Source organism: Heterodontus francisci, chromosome 43 (genome assembly GCF_036365525.1).
Source record: "Heterodontus francisci isolate sHetFra1 chromosome 43, sHetFra1.hap1, whole genome shotgun sequence".
In the NCBI taxonomy this organism is placed as follows: Eukaryota; Metazoa; Chordata; class Chondrichthyes; order Heterodontiformes; family Heterodontidae; genus Heterodontus; species Heterodontus francisci.
In genome coordinates this window covers 31070347-31090022 of record NC_090413.1, presented here as the reverse complement: position 1 = coordinate 31090022, position 19676 = coordinate 31070347, and the positions used below count along the sequence as shown (strand labels likewise).

The following is a 19676-nucleotide window of genomic DNA, read 5'->3' as shown; positions in this document are numbered from 1 at the left end:
AGATCCCTCTGCACCTCAGAATTCTGCAGTTGTTCTCTGTTTAAGTAATACTCTGCTTTTTTATTCTTCCTGCCAAAGTGAATAACTTCACATTTTCCCATATTATACTCCCTCTGCCAGATTTTTGCCCACTCACTCAACCCATCTATAATCGGTCTGCAACCTCATGTCCTCTTCACAGCATACTTTCCGACCTATCTTTGTGCCATCTGCAAATTTAGCTACCAAGCCATCGCTTCCCTCATCTAAAGTCATTGATATAAATTGTAAAACGTTGAGGCCCCAGCACAGACCCGTGAGACTCCACTAGTCACATCCTGCCAATCAGAAAAGGACTCATTTATGCAAACTCTCTGTTTTCTGCCTGCGGCCAATCTTCTATCCATGCTAATATGTTACCCCCTACACCACGAGCTCCTATTTTGCGCAATAACCTTTTATGTGGCATCTTGTCAAATGCCTTCTGAAAATCCAAGTACAGTACGTCAACATGCTCCCCTTTATCCACAGCACATGTTACTCCTTCAAAGAACTCCAATAAATTGGTTAAACATGATTTCCCTTTCACAAAACCATGCTGACTATTCCCAATTACCTTGAGTTTTTCTAAGTGCCCAGCTATAACCTCCTTAATGATCGATTCTAACACCTTCCCCATGACAGACGTCAAGCTAACTGGCCTATAGTTACCTGTTTTCTACCTCCCAACCCCCTTCTTGAATCGAGGGTTTATATTTACTACTTTCCAGTCTGATGGAACCTTTCCAGAATCTAGCGAATTTTGAAAAATTAACACCAACGCATCTACTACCTCATTAGCCACCTCTTTTAAGACCCTAGGATGAAGCCCATCAGAACCTGGGGATTTGTCAGCTCACAGCTTCATGAGTTTGGTCAGTATCGCTTCCCTGGTGATTGTAATTTCACCAAGTTCCTCTCTTCCTTCCAGCTGATTTACAGCTATTACTGGAATGTTTTTTGTATCCTCTATAGTGAAGACATAAGCAAAATATTTGTTCACTTCATCCGCCATTTCCTTATTATCTATTAACTCCCCATTCTCACTCTCCAGAGGACCAACATTCACTTTACTTACTCTTCTTTTTAAATACCTGTAGAAACTCTTGCTATCCGTTTTTACATTTCTAGCTAGCTTCCTCTCATACTCTAATTTCTTTCTCCTGATTAACCGTTCAGTCATTCTCTGCCATTCTTGCTATTCTGACCAATCATCTGACCTGCCACTCATCTTTGCACAATTATACGCTTTTTCCTTAAGTCTGATGCTTTCCTGAACTTCTTTAGTTAACCACGGTTGGTGTGTCCTCCCCTTAGAATTTTTCTTTATAGTAGGAATATACTTATTTTGAGTATTCTGAAATATCCCCTTAAATGTCTGCCACTGCTTCTCTTTTGATCTATCTCCTAGCCTAGTAACCCAGTTCACTTCAGCTAGCTCAGCTTTCATGCCCACATAGCTGTCCTTATTTAAACTTAAAATACTAGTCTTAGACCCACTCTTCTCTCTTTCAAACTGGAAGTAAAATTCAATCATATTGTGGTCGCTGCTACCTAGAGGTGCCTTTACTCTGAGGTCATGAATTAATCCGGTCACGTTACACAAAACCAAAACTAATAACCTGCTCTCTGGTTTGTCCCAGAATGTGCTGCTCTAAGAAACTATCTCAAAAGCATTCTATGAACTCCTCATCCAGGCTGCTATTGCCAATCTGATTTTTACAGTTTATATGTAGATTAAATCACCCATGAATATTTTTATTTATTTATTTATTTAGAGATACAGCACTGAAACATGCCCTTCGGCCCACCGAGTCTGTGCCGACCAATAACCACCCATTTATACTAATCCTACATTAACCCCATATTCTCTACCACACCCCCACCATTCTCCTACCACCTACCTACATTAGGGGCAATTTACAATGGCCAATTTACCTATCAACCTGCAAGTCTTTGGCTGTGGGAGGAAACCGGAGCACCCGGCGGAAACCCACGCAGACACAGGGAGAACTTGCAAACTCCACACAGGCAGTACCCAGAATCGAACCCGGGTCGCTGGAGCTGTGAGGTTGCGGTGCTAACCACTGCGCCATCCCTTTATCACAAGCACCCAATATTTCTTCTTGGATACTTCATTCTACATTGCGATTACTATTAGGAGGCCTATAGACCACTCCCACTAGTGACCTCTTTCCCCTACTATTCTTCATCTCCACCCAAATTGATTCTACATCCTGATCTCCTGAACCAAGGTCATCTCTAACTATTGCACCAATGTCATCCTTGACAAGCTTTTTAAAGCTCTGCTCCCGCTGCTCACTGTCTCCCTCTCATATAAATGCAAGTCTTTTCCCTCTACCCAACCTCCTGCCTCCAAACAACCCCCCCAACCCCTCCTCATTCCCTCCTCTGTCCACCCCTCCACCAATTCCATCCCACCCCCCAATGACTCATGTTGAACCAGATTGTTCAAAACCTTGGCTCCCATTTGACCTGAGCTGAGCTTCTAACCCTATGTCCTCTCTTTCAAGCCCATCTACATCCACCTCCATTACATGACCCGTCAACATCTCTACCTGGGTCCATCTGCCGCTAAAACCCTCATCCCCGTCTTTGCCACCTCCAGACTTGACTATTCCAAAACTGTCCTGGCCAGCTCCCACATTCTACTCTCCATAAACTGCAGGACAGCCCCTAGAAGGGCCATGGAGGGCAACAAAGAATTTAACAGTTTAAATGACAAAAGAAATTTTCCACTGACCCAAGATTTCTCCTTCCCCTCAAACATCCACAGCAAAACTTACATTGTTGATCATGAGGTGCATGATGGTCTTTGGCATCAGATCCCTGATCGATTTATTGACGATCCCCATGTAGGAATCCACCAAGTTGCGGATCGTCTCCACCTGTCGCTCCAGCTGAGGGTCCATGGAAAACGTGTCCGGACTGCTGCCCCCCTCATCATTCTCAGCCTACAGAGCGTCACCAACAGTTAGGTCAGGAGTGATTCCATGCTGCACATCCCCCAACACCAGCATGCACAGGAGCTGAAACTCTCTGCCCTCTCAAGATGTTAACCCCTTGCTGGGATCCTAGCCTGTGGGCACTCACCCTCCAGTGCTAGTTCAAATCAAGTGTGTCAGCAGGGTATGCAACGATGAAGCTCACACTTTATAGCCAGGGTCACTGGACAATAAACCATAACAAATCTGTCACTCCCAGACAAACACAGTCCCAACTGAACTAATTGAACAGCACACAGGCCATGGAACTGAAGGCTCACTGGTTCTGCATGACTCAGTACTGTGCCATGTGCATTTACCTACTGAGCCATTCTAAATAATATTGGAGCCTCCAACATTTGGACAAGGCATCCTCCCCCCAATGGGAACATGTACAGGAACAGGAGGAAGCCATTCAAACTCACGAGATACTCTACCATTCAATCAAATCATAGGTGACCTGAACCTCAACCCTACTTTGCCTTCGCTCCATATTCCTCAATACCCTTCCCAATAAAAAGCAATCGATTCCAGTCTTAAAGCTTTTGTTCCCCCAGTATCCACAGCCTTTTGGGGAAGAGTTCCAGATTTCCACTCCCCTGCATGTCAGAACACGCTGGGTTTCTAGGGCCCTTGTCCGAGTGAATAGAGATATCAGGTGTGAAGGAACAGCTACTTTTACACAAGATTAACACATGCAGTAACACAAGAGGTGACAGCAATCCCAGTTTCCTGGCTCAGAGGTGAGACTGTCACAAACAGTTGAAACTTACATTCTCCCTCTCCGGATAGACCCCCGCCCTCAGGAATGATGCTTTCCAACTGTCCACATCCTCCTGGGACTCACAAGCCAGCTCGATCTGCCGATAGTCCTTATAAACATTCCTAGAGAGGAAGAGACTGTCAATACTAAACACTCATCCAGCAACAGACACTAGGAACAGAGTTCATTACACTGGGCTAACGGGTGATGGAAGCTTTAAGCAGCAACAGACAAGGTCCCATTTTAATTTCCAATGTAGACTCCATGACCGCTCCAGACACATAGAAGATAGAAAGCTCAGCAATAGCTGGGCAATTCTCACAAGGTCTGAAGGAAAGGGACTAAGCGCCTTCATCCTCACACGACTGGATTGACTCAATGAGATCTCAGCCAAAAATCTCAAGTGCAGACAGTTTCTGGATTGGACCTGGGGTTCATGGATAACGTACTAACCAGAGCAGGTATCGTTCTCCCCACTACCCCACCACACAATGCCCCAAGCACTTTACTCCCCCCTTTCCCAGTATCCCTCACCCGTCACTGGATGTTGGGTTGGAGACAGGCAAGCAGCAGCTGGCCAATTGGCAAGTACTGACCTGTGCTCTGTGTTGAAGATTGCAAAGACGTGCTTAGTGGACATGAAACCTTTCTCCACGTCCTTCAGCTTCAGGTTATCGAGTGGCAGCATGTATTTCTTTTCCTTCTCCTGTAACATTCACACAACCATCAGAAAACCCTTCCATCATGCTGCCAGACTCAGCTTCCACAGCAGGCCCCTCATCAAACTTACATCTACACAGTCCCTTTAAGAAATCCTATCGAGAAATATCCCCAGGGTTCTTCAAAGGCCTGAGGGAAAGTGGGGATAGATCAAAGATTGCAGGTGAGAGGCTCCATGGGTGCAGGTGACCGAAAGCTTAATCAAAGCAGCTGGGTGTGAGGGGGCCTAGAGTAGAAAGGGGGTTTGGGGCAGGTTTTTTTGGGGGGGGGTTGGTGGGTGGGGAGCGACGCATGCAGAGCAGGCAAGTGCCCACCACACAAACACGAAGGAGTGCGAATCTGATAATCACTGCCCAGAATCGAGATCAGGTTATGAACCCACATGGGAGGGAGGTTCATGGCTACAGTAGATTTATACACAGGATAATCTAAAGCCAAATTCCAGAAGCCCGCAGACCCTCTCCTCAACAATTTAATTCAAAATATAAATGAGAACAATGAGAAACGGTCAGATCTGCTCACCTCTTCATCTTTGTACCAGGACAGTGACTCCGCTGTTAGCACAAACCAGTATTCCTTGGACCCACCCTTCATGATGCTAATGTTGTTGATGGTGATCCAGCCCCTGCGGATAACCTGCAAACAGTAAGCAAAATAATGAGTGAGAGAGACGGCACATCACCCCAACGCCCTCGGGGCCCCAAGGCAAGGGGGGTATGAAGGGTGCGCGGGGCCACAAGGCCTGGGGGGGGGAAACAAGGGGCCTGAAGGCAAGGTGGTGGTGGGGGGGGGGGGCGAAGGGAGGGAGGGGCGAACAGGACCCAAAGGCAAGGGGGGGGGAAGGGCACATGGAGCCCAAAGGCAAGCGGCGGGGGGGGGGGGGAAGAAAAGGGCGCACAGGACCCCAAGGTGAGCAGGGGGAGGATGCGCAAAGCCCCAAGGCAATGTGGTGGGGGGGGGGGGGGGGGGGAAAAGAGAGAACAAGGGGCCTGAAGGCAAGGTGGGGAAGGGGGGGGGGCACACAGGACCCAAAGGCAAGGGGGGGGGGGGGGGGGAAAAGAGAGGAGCGCTTGGAGCCCAAAGGCAAGCGGGGGGGAGGGCGCACAGGACCCCAAGTTGAAGTGGGGGTGGGTGTGCAGGGCATAAGGCAGGGCATAAGGCAGGGCTGGGGCGGTGGCACCTCCTACTGCCAGTCAGATTCTACCCAGTACAGCACTCTGAGAAGCTTCACAGATACAGAGCTAATTAGGAAGCGATGACACATCACAGTTAGCCAGACTAGTTTATAAACTTGCCCCCTGCAGCTGGAGCAAAAACCCATGCAAGATGTGGACAAATCCCACTACCAAAATGCGGCTGCAGTTCCAGCATGAAATCTGGGAAGCGGAAAGCCAGATCAATGCCTGGTAATTTTACAGAGACAAGTTACACAAAACGAACGGGTTAATTCAAAACAAACTTTGTTAGTCAGCTACCTCAGCCACAGTCATCCCATCTCTAACTCTGAACAACCCCTCAACCTCAGAGGGCTATTCCTTTCACAGCACAGACATCTCTGTTCCCATATCAATACACCAGCTTTCATAGGGTCATTTTCAAAAAGGTGTTGAAACACAGACGTGGTTAAGACTGCAAATTAACAGGATGACTGGTTCACAGACTGAAACCCTTCATGCAGATCAAGCCCTATACTGAACAAATCAAGGGGGGGGGGGGGGGGGGGGGTGGAGAGAAGGGGTCCGGGGGGGGGGGCAGGGGCGAGGGCCGGGGGGAGGGCTGGGGTGGAGTGCCGGGGCGAGGTGGGGAGGCCGGGGTGAGGTGGGGAGGGCAGAGGGGGAGCCCCGAGGCGAGGGGGGGGGGGGGGGCCGGGGCGAGGGGGTGGGGGGAGATGCTGAATTTTGGGATTAGTTTTTTTTTTAGGATAGAGGCCTTGTGATCGATGACAATCAAATAAAATGACACCGAATTCAGTGACGAGACAATTCTTCAATCAGTGGCCACCTGCACAGTCAAACAGAAACCAGTCAATGGTGGTGAGCGCCAGACTGATAACTCACCTGCAGGAGCCCAGCCTCCCATCAGGAGGCAGGTCAATAAAGGAAGGACAGAAAGCTGAACATTAATCTGACCACAGATGCATCATTCCACTGGCTGCCAGGGAAGCAGCCGATCAATGAATTGCCAGCCTAATGGAGCCTAAACCATCACCAGATACAGGAGCAAAAGCAACAAAACATGATTCAAGTTGATCTGGGCTTTCATTTTATCTGATGAAAGGATTTGAACAGTTGGATAATCGAATCTGATTACAACAGCAGAGGAAAAGACAGAAACCCAAGAGAAAATTATTTCAGCAATGGCTGGACGTGGGCAGTGTTTACTGAACATCCCCCAATCTAAACTCTATCACCAGACAAATTCAAACCAACTAAACGAAGCAACACACAACACAAACGGTACTTACCAGAATCTCACCCTTTAGCAGTGTTATAGTTTAAGGGAGGCAGGAATATCAGATGAAAAAAAGTGCATTGAGTGAGGGAGGGTTGGAGTAAAAAGGGACGGAGAGCAGAGGTGGCAGCAAACAGTCAGTAAAGAGAGAAAACAAAATGACATGCAGTTATTACACGCTCACCTCAGCCGAGGTTTCATACACCAGAAATATCCCATTTACTACAATACCAGTTAGAACCACATACCAGTTTCCCCAAAGTAGCAGCCCAGTCCCATTCTCCAATCAGCATTCACTGGTGGGGCAGTGGGGGAGGGGAGAGGGAAGAGGCACAGGGAGGGAGGTAAGGGGCACAGGGAGGAGCAGGGAGGAAGGGGGCAGAGTCAGCTGAGGCAACAAGCAGCATCCAGCTCTATCTTACTCCTCCTGCATTAACTAAATGCAGTAACTGACTAGTTAGTGAACACCACTCCAACACTCAGCAAAACTTGGTTAAATTGATGCAATCTAAGTGAAAACTAATAATGAAACCTAAGCACTCAATCTAAATGTTACACAACCACCCACTCATGCAAATCAAACTATTTCAAGAGGCTTCCCCCATGGTGCACTGCTCTCCTCCCACAGACTAGCACAGGGCTTGACTGTGTCCTTACCTGGTTTGGGATTGCTCGTTTCTTCGTTAACTGGCTGCTCCTCTGTTGTGCACTGGAGGAAAGAACAAATTGTATAAGAACCTGACACCTAGATTCACAGAACGGTTACAGCATAGGCAGCCATTTAGTCTATTACATCCCCGCTGGCTCTCTGTAAGCACAAATTACTTCGTCCCAACTCACCTGCCGTTTCCCTGTAGCCCTGCAAATTTTCTCTTTTTAGGTGCATATTCAATTCCCTTTTGAAAGCCATGATTGCATCTGCCTCCACTACTCTCAGACAGTGCATCCCAGATCCTAAACACACACTGAACCTGCCTCCACCACACTCTCAGACAGTGCATTCCAGATCCTAAACACTCACTGAACCTGCCTCCACCACACTCTCAGACAGTGCATCCCAGATCCTAAACACACACTGAACCTGCCTCCACCACACTCTCAGACAGTGCATTCCCGATCCTAAACACTCACTATGTAAAAATGCTCCCTCTTATCGCTTTCGCTTCTTTTGCCTCATCACTTTAAATCCATGTTCTCGAACCTTTCATGAACAGTTTCTCCCTATCTAATATGTCCAGATCCCTCATGATTTTGAGCACCTCTATCAAATCTCCTCTCAACCTTCTCTCCAAGGAGAACAGCCCAGCTTCTCCAATCTACCGATGTAACTGGAGTTCCTCATCCCCGGAATCATTTCCCTAATTCTTCTCTGCACCCTCTCTAAAGCCTTCACATCCTTCCAAGTAAGTGCTGTGCCCAGAATCGGACACAATACTTCAGTGTTTTATAAAGGTTCATCATAACTGCCTTGCTTTTGTATTCTATGCCTCTATTTAAAGCCCAGGAGCCTGCATACCTTATTTACTGCTTTCTCAACCTACCCTATTATCTTCAATGATTTGTGCAAATATACCCCCAGGTCCCTCTGCTTCTGTACCCTTTATTTTATATCATCTCTTCACATTCTTAAATTAATCACTTCATACTTCTCTGCATTAAATTTCATCTGCTACTTGTTCACCCATTTCGCCAGCCTATGTACTCTTGAAGTCTATCACTATCCTTCTCACAGTGCACAATATTTCCAGGTTCTGCTGCTGCACCAACAAATTTTGAAATTGTGCCCTGTACACCCAAGTCTAGGTCATTAATATAGGTCAAAAGTGGTCCTCATACCTATCCCTGGGGAATCCCACTAGATAATATGCTCCAGTCTGAAAAACAAACTCTCACCATTGCTCTCAATTTCCTGTCATCCAGCAAACTTTGGATCCATGCTGTCACTGTCCCGTTTATTTCATAGGTTTCGACTTTGCTGGCAAACCTGTTATGTGGCACTTTATCAAGTCCATGTACACATCAACCCTCTCTGTTACCTCATCAAAAATTTTAGTTAAACACGATTTGCCTTTAACAAATTTGTGCTGGCTTTCCTAAATTAATCCACACTTGTCCAAGTGACTGTTAATTTTGTCCCGGATTACCGTTTCTAAAAGCTTTCCCACCATCTAGGTTATACCGACTGGCCTGTAGTTGCTGGGCTCATCAGTACACCCTTTTTTGAATAAGGGTGTAACATTTACCATTCTCCATGAAAACGGAGGCAAAATACTGATTTAGTGTCTCTGCCATTTCTGTGTTCCCCTCTATTAACTCCCGTCTCATCCTCCAAAGGACCAACATTCACTTTAGCTACTCTCTTCACTTTAATATACTTATAGAAGCTTTTGCTCTCCATTTTTATATTTTGCGCTGGTTTTCTTTCATAATTTACCTTTGCTCTTTTTATTACTTTTTCAGTAACCCATAAAAGGCCAAAAAAGTAACCCATGTGTAGGAGCGGAAGATATTGGTATGGTTCTTAATGAATACTTTGCATCTGTCTTCACAAAAGAGGGGGGTGATGCAGATATTGTAGTTAAGGAGGAAGAGTGTGAAGTATTGGATGTGATAAACATAAGGAGAGAGGAAGCATTAATGGGAATAGCATCCATGAAACTTGATAAATCACCAAGGCCAGATGAAATGTATCCTAGGCTGTTAAAAGTAGCGAAAGGGGAAATCGCAGAAGGTCTGACCATCATTTTCCAATCCTCACTGGATACAGGTGTGGTGCCGGAGGATTGGAGCTGACGTTGTACCTCTGTTTAAAAAGGGAGTGAAGGATAGACTGAATAATTACAGGCCAGTCAGTCTAACCTCAGTAGTGGGCAAATTATTGGAATCTATTTTGAGAGGCAGGATAAACTGTCACTTAGAAAGGCACAGGTTAATCAAGAATAGTCAGCATGGATTTGTTAAGGGAAGATCTTGTTTGACCAACTTGATCAAACTTTTTGAAGTAGTCACAAGGAAGATAGATAAGGGTAGTGCAGTTGATTTTAGCAAGGCTTCTGACAATGTCCCACATGGCAGACTGGTTAAAAAAATAAAATCCCATGGGATCCAGGGAAATGCAGCAAGGTGGATACAAAATTTGCTCAGTTGCAAAAAAGCAAGGGTAATTGTTGACGGCTGTTTCCAGTGGCATGCTGCAGGGCTCAGTACTGGGATCCCTGCTTTTTGTCTTGTATATTAACGATTTGGATGTAAACGTAGGGGGAAAGATCAAGACATTTGCGGGCGACACAAAGATTGGCCATGTGGTAGGTAGCGAGGAGGATAGCTGCAGGAAGATATTGATGGTGTGGTCAGATGGGCAAAAAAGTGGCAAATGGAACTCAACTTGGAGAAGTGTGAGGTGATGTGTTTGGGGAGGTCAAACAAGGCAAAGGAATACATGGTTAATGGGAAAATACTGAGAAGTGTAGAGGAAGTAAGGGACCTTGGAGAGAATGTGCACAGATCCCTGAAGGTAGCTGGACAGACCAATATGGTGGTGAAGGAGGCATATGGAATCTTTTCCTTTATTAGCCAAGGTATAGAATACAAGAGCAGGGAGGTTATGCTGGAATTGTATAACTCATTGGTTAGGCCACAACTTGAGTACTGTGTGCCATTACCATCAAGCCAGGAGACCAACCCTGGTTCAATGAAGAGTGCAGGAGGGCATGCCAGGAGCAGCACCAGGCATACCTCAAAATGAGGCGTCAACCTGGTGAAGCTACAACACAGGACTATCTGTGTGCCAAACAGCGTAAGCAGCATGCAATAGACAGAGCTAAGCGATCCCATAACCAATGGATCAGATCCAAGATCTGCAGTCCTGCCACATCCAGTCGTGAATGGTGGTGGACAATTAAACAACTAACTGCAGGAGGTAGCTCCACAAATATCCCCACCCTCAATGATGGGGGAGCCCAGCACATCAGTGCAAACGATAAGGCTGAAGCATCTGCAACAATCTTCAGCCAGAAGTGCCGAGTTGATGATCCATCCCGGCGTCCTCATGAAGTTCCCAGCATCACGAGCAGCACAGTGGCGTAGTGGTTAGCACCGCAGCCTCACAGCTCCAGCGACCCGGTTCAATTCTGGGTACTGCCTGTGTGGAGTTTGCAAGTTCTCCCTGTGACTGCGTGGGTTTCCTCCGGATGCTCCGGTTTCCTCCAACAGCCAAAGACTTGTGGGTTGATAGGTAAATTGGCCATTATAAAAATTGCCCCTAGTGTAGGTAGGTGGTAGGAGAATTGAGGAAAAAAAAGTGGGGATGTGAGAGGGAAAATGGGATTAACGTAGGATTAGTATAAATGGGTGGTTGATGGTCGGCAGGGACTCAGTGGGCCAAGGGGCCTGTTTTGGTGCTGTATCTCTCTATAACTATCACAGACGCCAGACTTCAAACAATTTGATTCACTCCGCGTGATATCAAGAGACAACTGAAGGCACTGAATAATGCAAAGGCTATGAGCCCTGACAATATTCCGGCAACAGTACTGAAGACCTATGCTCCAGAACATGCCGCGCCCCTAGCCAAGCTGTTCCAGTACAGCTACAACACTGGCATCTACCCGGCAATGTGGAAAATTGCCCAGGTATGTCCTGGACACAAAAAGCAGGACATGTCCAACCCAGCCAATTACTGCCCCTTCAGTCTACACTCAATCATCAGTAAAGTGATGGAAGGTGTCACTGACAGTGCTATCAAGCAGCACTTGCTTAGCAATAACCTGCTCAGTGACATTCAATTTGGGTTCCACCAGGGCCACTCAGCTCCTGACCTCATTACAGCCTTGGTTCAAACATGGACAAAAAGAGCTGAACTCAAGAGGTGAGGTGAGAGTGACATCAAGGCAGCATCTGATCGTGTATGGCAACAAGGAGCTCTAACAAAACTTGAGTCAATGGGAATCAGGGGGAAAACTCTGTTGGTTGGAATCATAGCTAGCGCAAAGGAACATGGTTGTGGTTGTTGGAGATCAATCATCTGAGCTCCAGGACATCACTGCAAGAGTTCCTCAGGGTAGTGTCCTTGGCCCAACCATCTTCAGCTGCTTCATCAATGACCTTCCTCCAATCATAAGTGGGAATGTTCGCTGATAATTGCACAATATTCAGCACCATTCGCGACTCCTCAGATACTGAAGCAGTCCGTGTTGAAATGCAGCAAGACCTGGACAATATCCAGGTTTGGGCTGATAAGTGGCAAGTAACATTCGCGCCACACAAGTGCCGGGCAATAACCATCTCCCCTTAACATTCAATGGCATTACCATCGCTGAATCCCCACTATCAACATCCTAGAGGCAACCATTAACCAGAAACTGAACTGGAGTAGCCATATAAATACCGTGGCTACAAGAGCAGGTCAGAGGCAAGGAATCCTGTGGCAATTAACTCACCTCCTGACTCCCCAAAGCCTGCCCACCATCTACAAGGCACAAGTCAAAAGTGTAATGGAATACTCTCCACTTGCCTGGATGGGTGCAGCTCCAACACTCAAGAAGCTCGACACCACCCACGACAAAGCAGCCCACTTCATTGGCACCCCATCCACAAACATTCACTCCCTCCACCACCGACACACAGTAGCAGCAGTGTGTACCATCTACAAGATGCACTGCAGCAACGCACCAAGGCACCTTAGACAGCACCTTCCAAACCCGCAACCTCTACCAACTAGAAGGACAAGGGCAGCAAATGAATGGGACCATCAACACCTGTAAGTTCCCCTCCAAGTCACACACCATCTTGACTTGGAACTATATTGCCGTTCCTTCACTGTCACTGGGTCAAAACCCTGGAACCCCCTTCCTAACAGCACTGTTGGTGTACCTACCTCACGTGGACTGTAGCGGTTCAAGGCGGCAGCTCACCACCGCCTTCTCAAGGGCAATTAGGGATGGGCAATAAATGCTGGTCTAGCCAACTATGCCCACATCCCATGAATGATTAAAAAAAGTTCTGGTCATCTCATTACAGGAATGATGTAACTGCACTGGAGAGGGTACAGAGGAGATTTACAAGGATGTTGTCAGGACTGGAAAAATGCAGCTATGAAGGAAGACTGGATAGGCTGGAGTTGTTCTCCTTGGAACAGAGAAGGATGAGGGGAGATCTGATAGAAACATACAAGATTTTGGGGGGCCTGGATAGAGTGGAGGTGAAGAGTCTGTTTACCTTAGCAGAAAGGTCAGTGACAAGGGGGCATAGATTTAAAGTGATTGGTAGAAAAATTAGAAGGGAGATGAGAAAAAACTTTTTCACCCAGAGGGTGGTGATGGTCTGGAACTCACTGCCTGAAAGGGTGGTTGAGACAGAAGCCCTCAACTCATTCAAAAGGAGTCTGGATATGCACCTCAAGTGCCATAAGCTGCAGGGCTACGGACCAAATGCTGGAAGGTGAGATTAGAATAGGTGGGTCGTTTTTCGGCCGGCACAGACATAGGCCAATTGGCCTCTTTCTGTGCCTTAAACTTTCTAAGAATCTATAACACTTGAGCCACCTCATTCCCCAGAACTGGATCCAGCAACGCCACCTTCTTCGTCAGGTCAGAAACATAGTGATTAAGAAAATTCTCCTGAACACACTTCAGAAACTCTTTACATTACTACCCCAGTCTATAATAGGATAATTGCAGTTCCCCATTATCACTGCTCCATAGTTTCTATACCTCACCGTAATTTTCTTGCAAATATGTTCCTCTACACCTTTCCCACCAGTCAGTTGCCTAAAGAATGCACCTAGTATAATGGTACCTCTACTGTTTCCTAACTCTAACTAAATAGATTCTGTCCTTGATCCCTCCAGGTAATTTATTAGTAATTACTAATTAAAAAGTGCTGTTTGGACAGAGTGTGAGGCTGTGAGTTGGTGTGTGAGGGATGTTACTGACAAAGGGAAGGAGGTGCTCTTTGGTCTCTTTCCTGCTTTTTCAGCCTCCACAGTACTGGGGAAGAAGCTGATTGGCAAGTAAGTGGTAAGTTATTCTACTTATTACACTAGCAATAATTAGTTTGTAAAGCTAAGGTATGGCAGGGCAACTCGACCAAGTGGAATGTACCTCCTGTGGTATATGGGAAGTCGTGGACACACCATGTGTCCTTGACAAACACATCTGCAAGAAGCGTCAGCGGCCACAGAAGCTTGAGCTCCAGGTTTCGGGACACGAGCGGTAGCTGGAGTCACTGTGGCGCATCCACAAGGTACAGAACTACGTGGATAGCACGTTTCAGGAGGTCGTCACCCTGGAGCTTAAGAGAGCACAGGCAGAGAGGGACTGGGTGGCTGCCAGACAGTCAAGCTGGTGAAGACAGGTAATGCAGGAGTCCCCGGAGAGCATCTCACTTTCTAACCAGTATTCAGTTCTGAGTACCGATGGGAGAGGTGGTTCCTCTGGAGAATGCAGCAAGAATCATGACCAGAGCACCATGGGTGGCTCAGCTGTGCAGGGAGGGAGGAGAAAAGACAGGAGAGCAATAGTGGTAAGGTTAAAAAGCGTGCAGCACAGGAATTTGGCAGTGTTAAAAGGTATTTATTTAAATGCAAGGAGTATAGTAAATAAAGCTGATGAGCTGAGGGCACAAATAGACACATGGCAACACGATAGCATTGCTGAAACGGAAACTTGGCTTAAAGAGGGGCAAAAATGGCAGCCCAATATCACTGGATATAGAGTTTTCAGGTGGGATAGACAGGGGTTTAAAAAAAGGAGGGAGTGTAGCATTATTGGTTCAGGAATCAATTACAGCTGTGAGGGGGGATGATATGCTAAATGAATCATCAAATCAGTCCATATGGATTGAGCTCAGAAATAAAAAATGGGCGACACTACTAGCAGAGTACTATAGACCCCCCAAATAGTGAGAGGGAGATAGAAGAACAAATAAGTAGGCAAATTTCAGATTGCAAGAATTGTAGGGCAATAATAATTGGGGATTTCAACTACCCCAATATCAACTGGGATACAAACAGTGTGAAGGGCACAGAGGAGACAAAATTCCTGAAATTTATTCATTTTATTTTAGAGATACAGCACTGAAACAGGCCCTTCGGCCCACCGAGTCTGTGCCGACCAAGAACCACCCATTTATACTAACCCTACAGTAATCCCATATTCCCTACCACCTACCTACACTAGGGGCAATTTACAATGGCCAATTTACCTATCACCTGCAAGTCTTTGGCTGTGGGAGGAAACCAGAGCACCCGGCGAAAACCCACGCAGACACAGGGAGAACTTGCAAACTCCGCACAGATTGAACACGGGTCCCTGGAGCTGTGAGGCTGCGGTGCTAACCACTGCGCCACTGTGCCGCATTCAGGAGAACTTTTTTAGCTAGCACGTAACAAACCCAACAAGAGGGGGCGCAATTCTAGATCTAGTTTTCGGTAATGAAGCTGGGCAAGTGGATGAAGTAACAGTGGGTGACTATTTTGGAGATAGTGATCATAATACAGTTAGATTTAGCATTATTATGGAAAAGGACAAAGATAAAACAGGGGTAAAAGTTCTGAATTGGGGGAAGGCAAATGTTATGAAGCTGAGAGGTGATCTGGCAAAAGTGGACTGGATACAGCTACTTGAAAGAAAATCAGTGGTAAACCAGTGGGAGGCATTCAAAAGTGAGATTCTACAGGCACAATGTAGGCATGTCCCACAAAGATAAAGAGTGGTACTGCCAAATCTAGAGCCCCTGATTATCTAGAAGCATACAGGGCAAGAGATAAGCAGAAAAAGAAAGCTTATGACTGTTACCAAAAACTTAATACTTTTGAAAGCCTATAAGAGTATAGAAAGTGCAGGGATGAAGTAAAAAAAGGAAATTAAGAAAGCAAAGAGAGGACATGAAAGAATATTAGCAGGTAAAATCAAGGAAAACCCAAAGATGTTTTACCAGTACATTAAGAGCAAGAGGATAACTAAGGAAAGGGTAGGGCCCATCAGAGATGTACAAGGGAACACAAAATGTGGGCAGGTTCTTAATGAGTTTTTCGTCTGTCTTCACAAAGGAGAGGGATGATGCAGACAGTGTCGTAAAAGAGTGTGAAATATTAGATACAATAAGCATAATGAGAGAGCAAATATTAGATGATCTTGACATCCTTCAAAGTGGATAATTCGCCATGGACAGATAGACTGTATCCCAGGCTGTTAAAGGAAGCAAGGGAGGAAATAGCGGATGCTCTGAGGAACATATTCAAATCCTCACTAGATGCAGGTGAGCTAACAGAGGATTGGAGGTCTGCAAATGTTGTACCATTGTTTAAAAAGGGTGCGAGGGATAGGCCAAATAATTATAGGCCAGTCAGTCTGACCTTGGTGGTGGGTATATTATTAGAATCAATTCTGAGACACAGGATAAACTGCCACTTAGAAAGGCATGGATTAATTAGGAATAGTCAGCACGGATTTGTTAAGGGAAGGTCGTGTCTTACTAACTTGATTGAATGTTTAGAGGAAGTAACTAGGAGGATTGATGAGGGTAGTGCAGTGGATGTGGTTTACATGGATTTTAGTAAGGAATTTGACAAGGTCCCACATGGCAGACTGGTCAGAAAAATTACAGCACATGGGATACAGGGGAGTGTGGCAAGTTGGATCCAAAATTGGCTCAGTGTCAGTGACGAGAAACAAAGGGTAGTGGTCGACGGATGTTTTTGTGAATGGAAAGCTGTTTCCAGTGGCCTTCCACAGGGCTCAGTGCTGGATCCTTTGCTGTTTGTGATATATATTAATGAATTGGACTTAAATGTGGGAGGCACGATTGGGAAATTTGCAGATGACATAAAAATTGGCCACATAGTTGATAGTGAAGAGGATAGCCGTAGACTCCAGAATGATATCAATGGTTTGATTGAGTGGGCGGAAAAACGGCAAATGGAATTCAATCCGGAGAAGTGCGAGTTAATGCATTTGGGGAGGGCAAACAAAGCGAGGGAATACACAATAAACAGGAGGATATTGACAGGAGTAGAAGTGAAACAGCTTGGAGTGCATGTCCACAGGTCCCTGAAGATGACAGGACAGGTAGATCAGAGTGTTGAAGGAGGTATAGGAAATGCTTTCCAGATTGGCTGAGGTATAGAATTCAAAAGCAAGGATGTAATGCCGGAACTGTCGAAAACTGGTTAGGCCACAGCCGGAGTATTACATACAATTCTGGTCACCATTGTCATGAAGGCTCCCACCTGCCAAGAATGAGGCACATTAATTTCACCACATGAACATGAAATTTCAAATTGTTGCTGGAAGAGAAGGCCTGTTACAAGGGATTGCCAAGCCCCTGGCCAGAAAGACATTTTTGCATATTAGCAGACAGTGTTGGAACAAAGCAGCAATCCCCTGCTCCCAATGCACAGAACAGACATGGTCAGACCAGTTTAAGTCACATGACTAACTGGTTGCCGCAGGTTTTTTTGAACTTGCCAGAGAGAATTTGAACTCAGAAAGCGGTTTGCTCCTGGACTGAAGAGACCTCTCCTGGCTGACTCACTGCAGCCTCTCCTGTCTACTTCCATCTTTCTCACAAAACTGAAACCCACTGAAGATACATGAACCCCAAGAAATAAAAGTCTCCTACAGTGATCAAGGTTTAAGAAGAATACCGGGCCCCAACGAAAAGCAAGATCAGCCTACAGAAGGACTCTACAGCGAGCTTGAAGCACAGTAACAAAAAAAACCCTCCTCAGAGATTGCCTCAAACAGTTCCACTTTATCTTTTCTTCTGCTCTCCTCTGTCTCTATTTGCAAGTGCATATCGCGTATGCATGCTAGCATGGGCGCAGCGTGTATCCGTAGGCTTTAACCGAATTAGAGTTTGTAGCTCAAGTTTAATTAAATTTCACCTTTCTTCTTTAAACCCAAGAAAGTCCGTTTGTGCTCATTTCTTTGCCTGCTAATTGGACAGCGGTGAACAGGGATTCACCAAGGGGGAGCTCAAAACACAGTGTTTCAAATCAAACCCTGTTACACTAAGACCAGGTGAAGGCGGAGAGGGACCCCTAGACACCTTTCCCACCTGGTCATAATACCACATTACAGGAAAGACATAATTGCTGTAGAGAGTCCAGAGGAGATTTACAAGAATGTTGCCAGGGCTTGAAAGTTGCAGCTATAAAGGAAGACTGGATAGGCTACGGTTGTTTTTCTTGGAAAAGAGGAGGCTGAGGGGGGACTTAAGTGAGGTGCACAAAATTATGAGGGGCCTAGATAGGGTTTCCCCTTAGCGGAGGGGTCAATTTACCAGGGAGCACAAATTTAAGGTGATTGGTAGAAGGATTAGAGGGGAAATGAGGAGAAACGTTTTCACCCAGAGGGTGGTGGGTGTCTGGAATTCACTGCCCAGATCGGTGATGGAGGCAAAAACCCTCAACTCTTTTTAAAGGTACCTGGACATGCACCTGTAGTGCTGTAACCTGCAAGGCTACGGATCAGATGCTGGAAGGTGGGATTAGATTGGGTGCCTAGTTTTTTCAGCCAGCGCAGATACTATCAGCTGAATGGCCTCCTTCTGTGCCGTAATTTTTCTATGGTTCTATGGGCATCCCCTCTCCCCAGCACTGTAATATTCTCCTGAATCAATATTGCCACCCCTCCTGCTTTCTTTTCTTCCCCATCTTTCCTGAACACCTGGTATGCAGGAATATTCAGTTCCGTTTCCTGCCTTTGCACTAGCTCACTCACCACTGATATTTAAAGCACATTCCATCCCCTCCCTTCCCAAAACATGTTGGGCGTCTCAATCCTTTACACATGAGCCTAAAAATGCAATATTACCAGCTAGCTGGTTATGGGTAGCATCACAGTAAAGTCAATCCTTTCCTTACCCAATGCTGGCACAGGCTCATTTTTCTAGCAGCACCTCGTTCCTCCTCTCACTGCCCTGGTAGAGATTCAACAGACGGAGTGGGGATACAAATCAGCCAGAGAACAGTGCAACAGGATCAAGGGGCTGAATGGCCTCCTCCTGTCCCTGTATTCCAGAACACCAAATTATACTTACATAGCGCCTTTAATGTAATAAAAGGCCTCAAGGCACTTCACAGTCGAGTTAACATATAACATTTAACACCAAACCACCAAAGGTGATATTAGGGCAAATAATTAAAAGTTTGGGTCATAGAGGTACATTTTAAAGGAGCGTCTTAAAGGAGGAAAGAGGTGTAAACGTGGAGTTTAGGGAGGCAATTCCAGAACTTAGGGCCTTGGCAGCTGAAGGCATGGCCACCAATGGTGGAGCAATTGAAATCAGGGATGCTCAAGAGGTCATCATTCAAGGAGCACAAAGATTTTGGAGGGGTGTGGGGCTGGAGATCACAGAGATAGGGACGGGATGGGCAACACCACAGAGGGATTTGAAAACTATGAGTATTTTAAAGTCGAAGCATTGCTTAACCAGGAGTCAATGAAGGTCAGCATGCACAGGAGTGATGGGTCAACAGGACTTGGTGCAAGTTATGATACGGGCAGCAGAGTTTTGGATGAGCTGAAGTTCATGAAGGGTGGAAGATGGGAGGCCGGTCAGGAGAGCACTAGAATAGTCACCTCTAGAAGTAAGAAAGGCATGGATGAGGGTTCCAGCGGGTGAAGTGAGGCAAGGGAATCAAAGTTGGGACTTCTCTGACATGAATCGCATCAACTGCAACAGTCACCGACTGAAAACAGAAAACTCACAAAAAA

The 19676-nt window shown here is 46.2% G+C and overlaps 1 protein-coding gene across 9 annotated transcripts in view; it reads right to left on the bottom strand.

Annotated features, from left to right (window-relative positions):
• The window catches only part of dnm2a (dynamin 2a), a 75045-nt gene that overhangs the window by 15687 nt on the left and 39682 nt on the right, over window positions 1-19676 (bottom strand). For 6 of the 9 annotated variants that reach the window (XM_068021375.1, XM_068021374.1, XM_068021368.1 and 3 more), the window contains exons 13-18: window positions 7615-7666; window positions 6971-6982; window positions 5029-5142; window positions 4383-4492; window positions 3797-3908; window positions 2826-2993 (exon numbers count right to left, since the gene is read on the bottom strand). In XM_068021375.1, coding sequence (XP_067877476.1) covers window positions 2826-2993; window positions 3797-3908; window positions 4383-4492; window positions 5029-5142; window positions 6971-6982; window positions 7615-7666 — 568 coding nt within the window. The remainder of the gene's footprint in view (window positions 1-2825; window positions 2994-3796; window positions 3909-4382; window positions 4493-5028; window positions 5143-6970; window positions 6983-7614; window positions 7667-19676) is intronic. The other 3 variants (XM_068021372.1, XM_068021376.1, XM_068021371.1) reach the window with 1 other exon arrangement.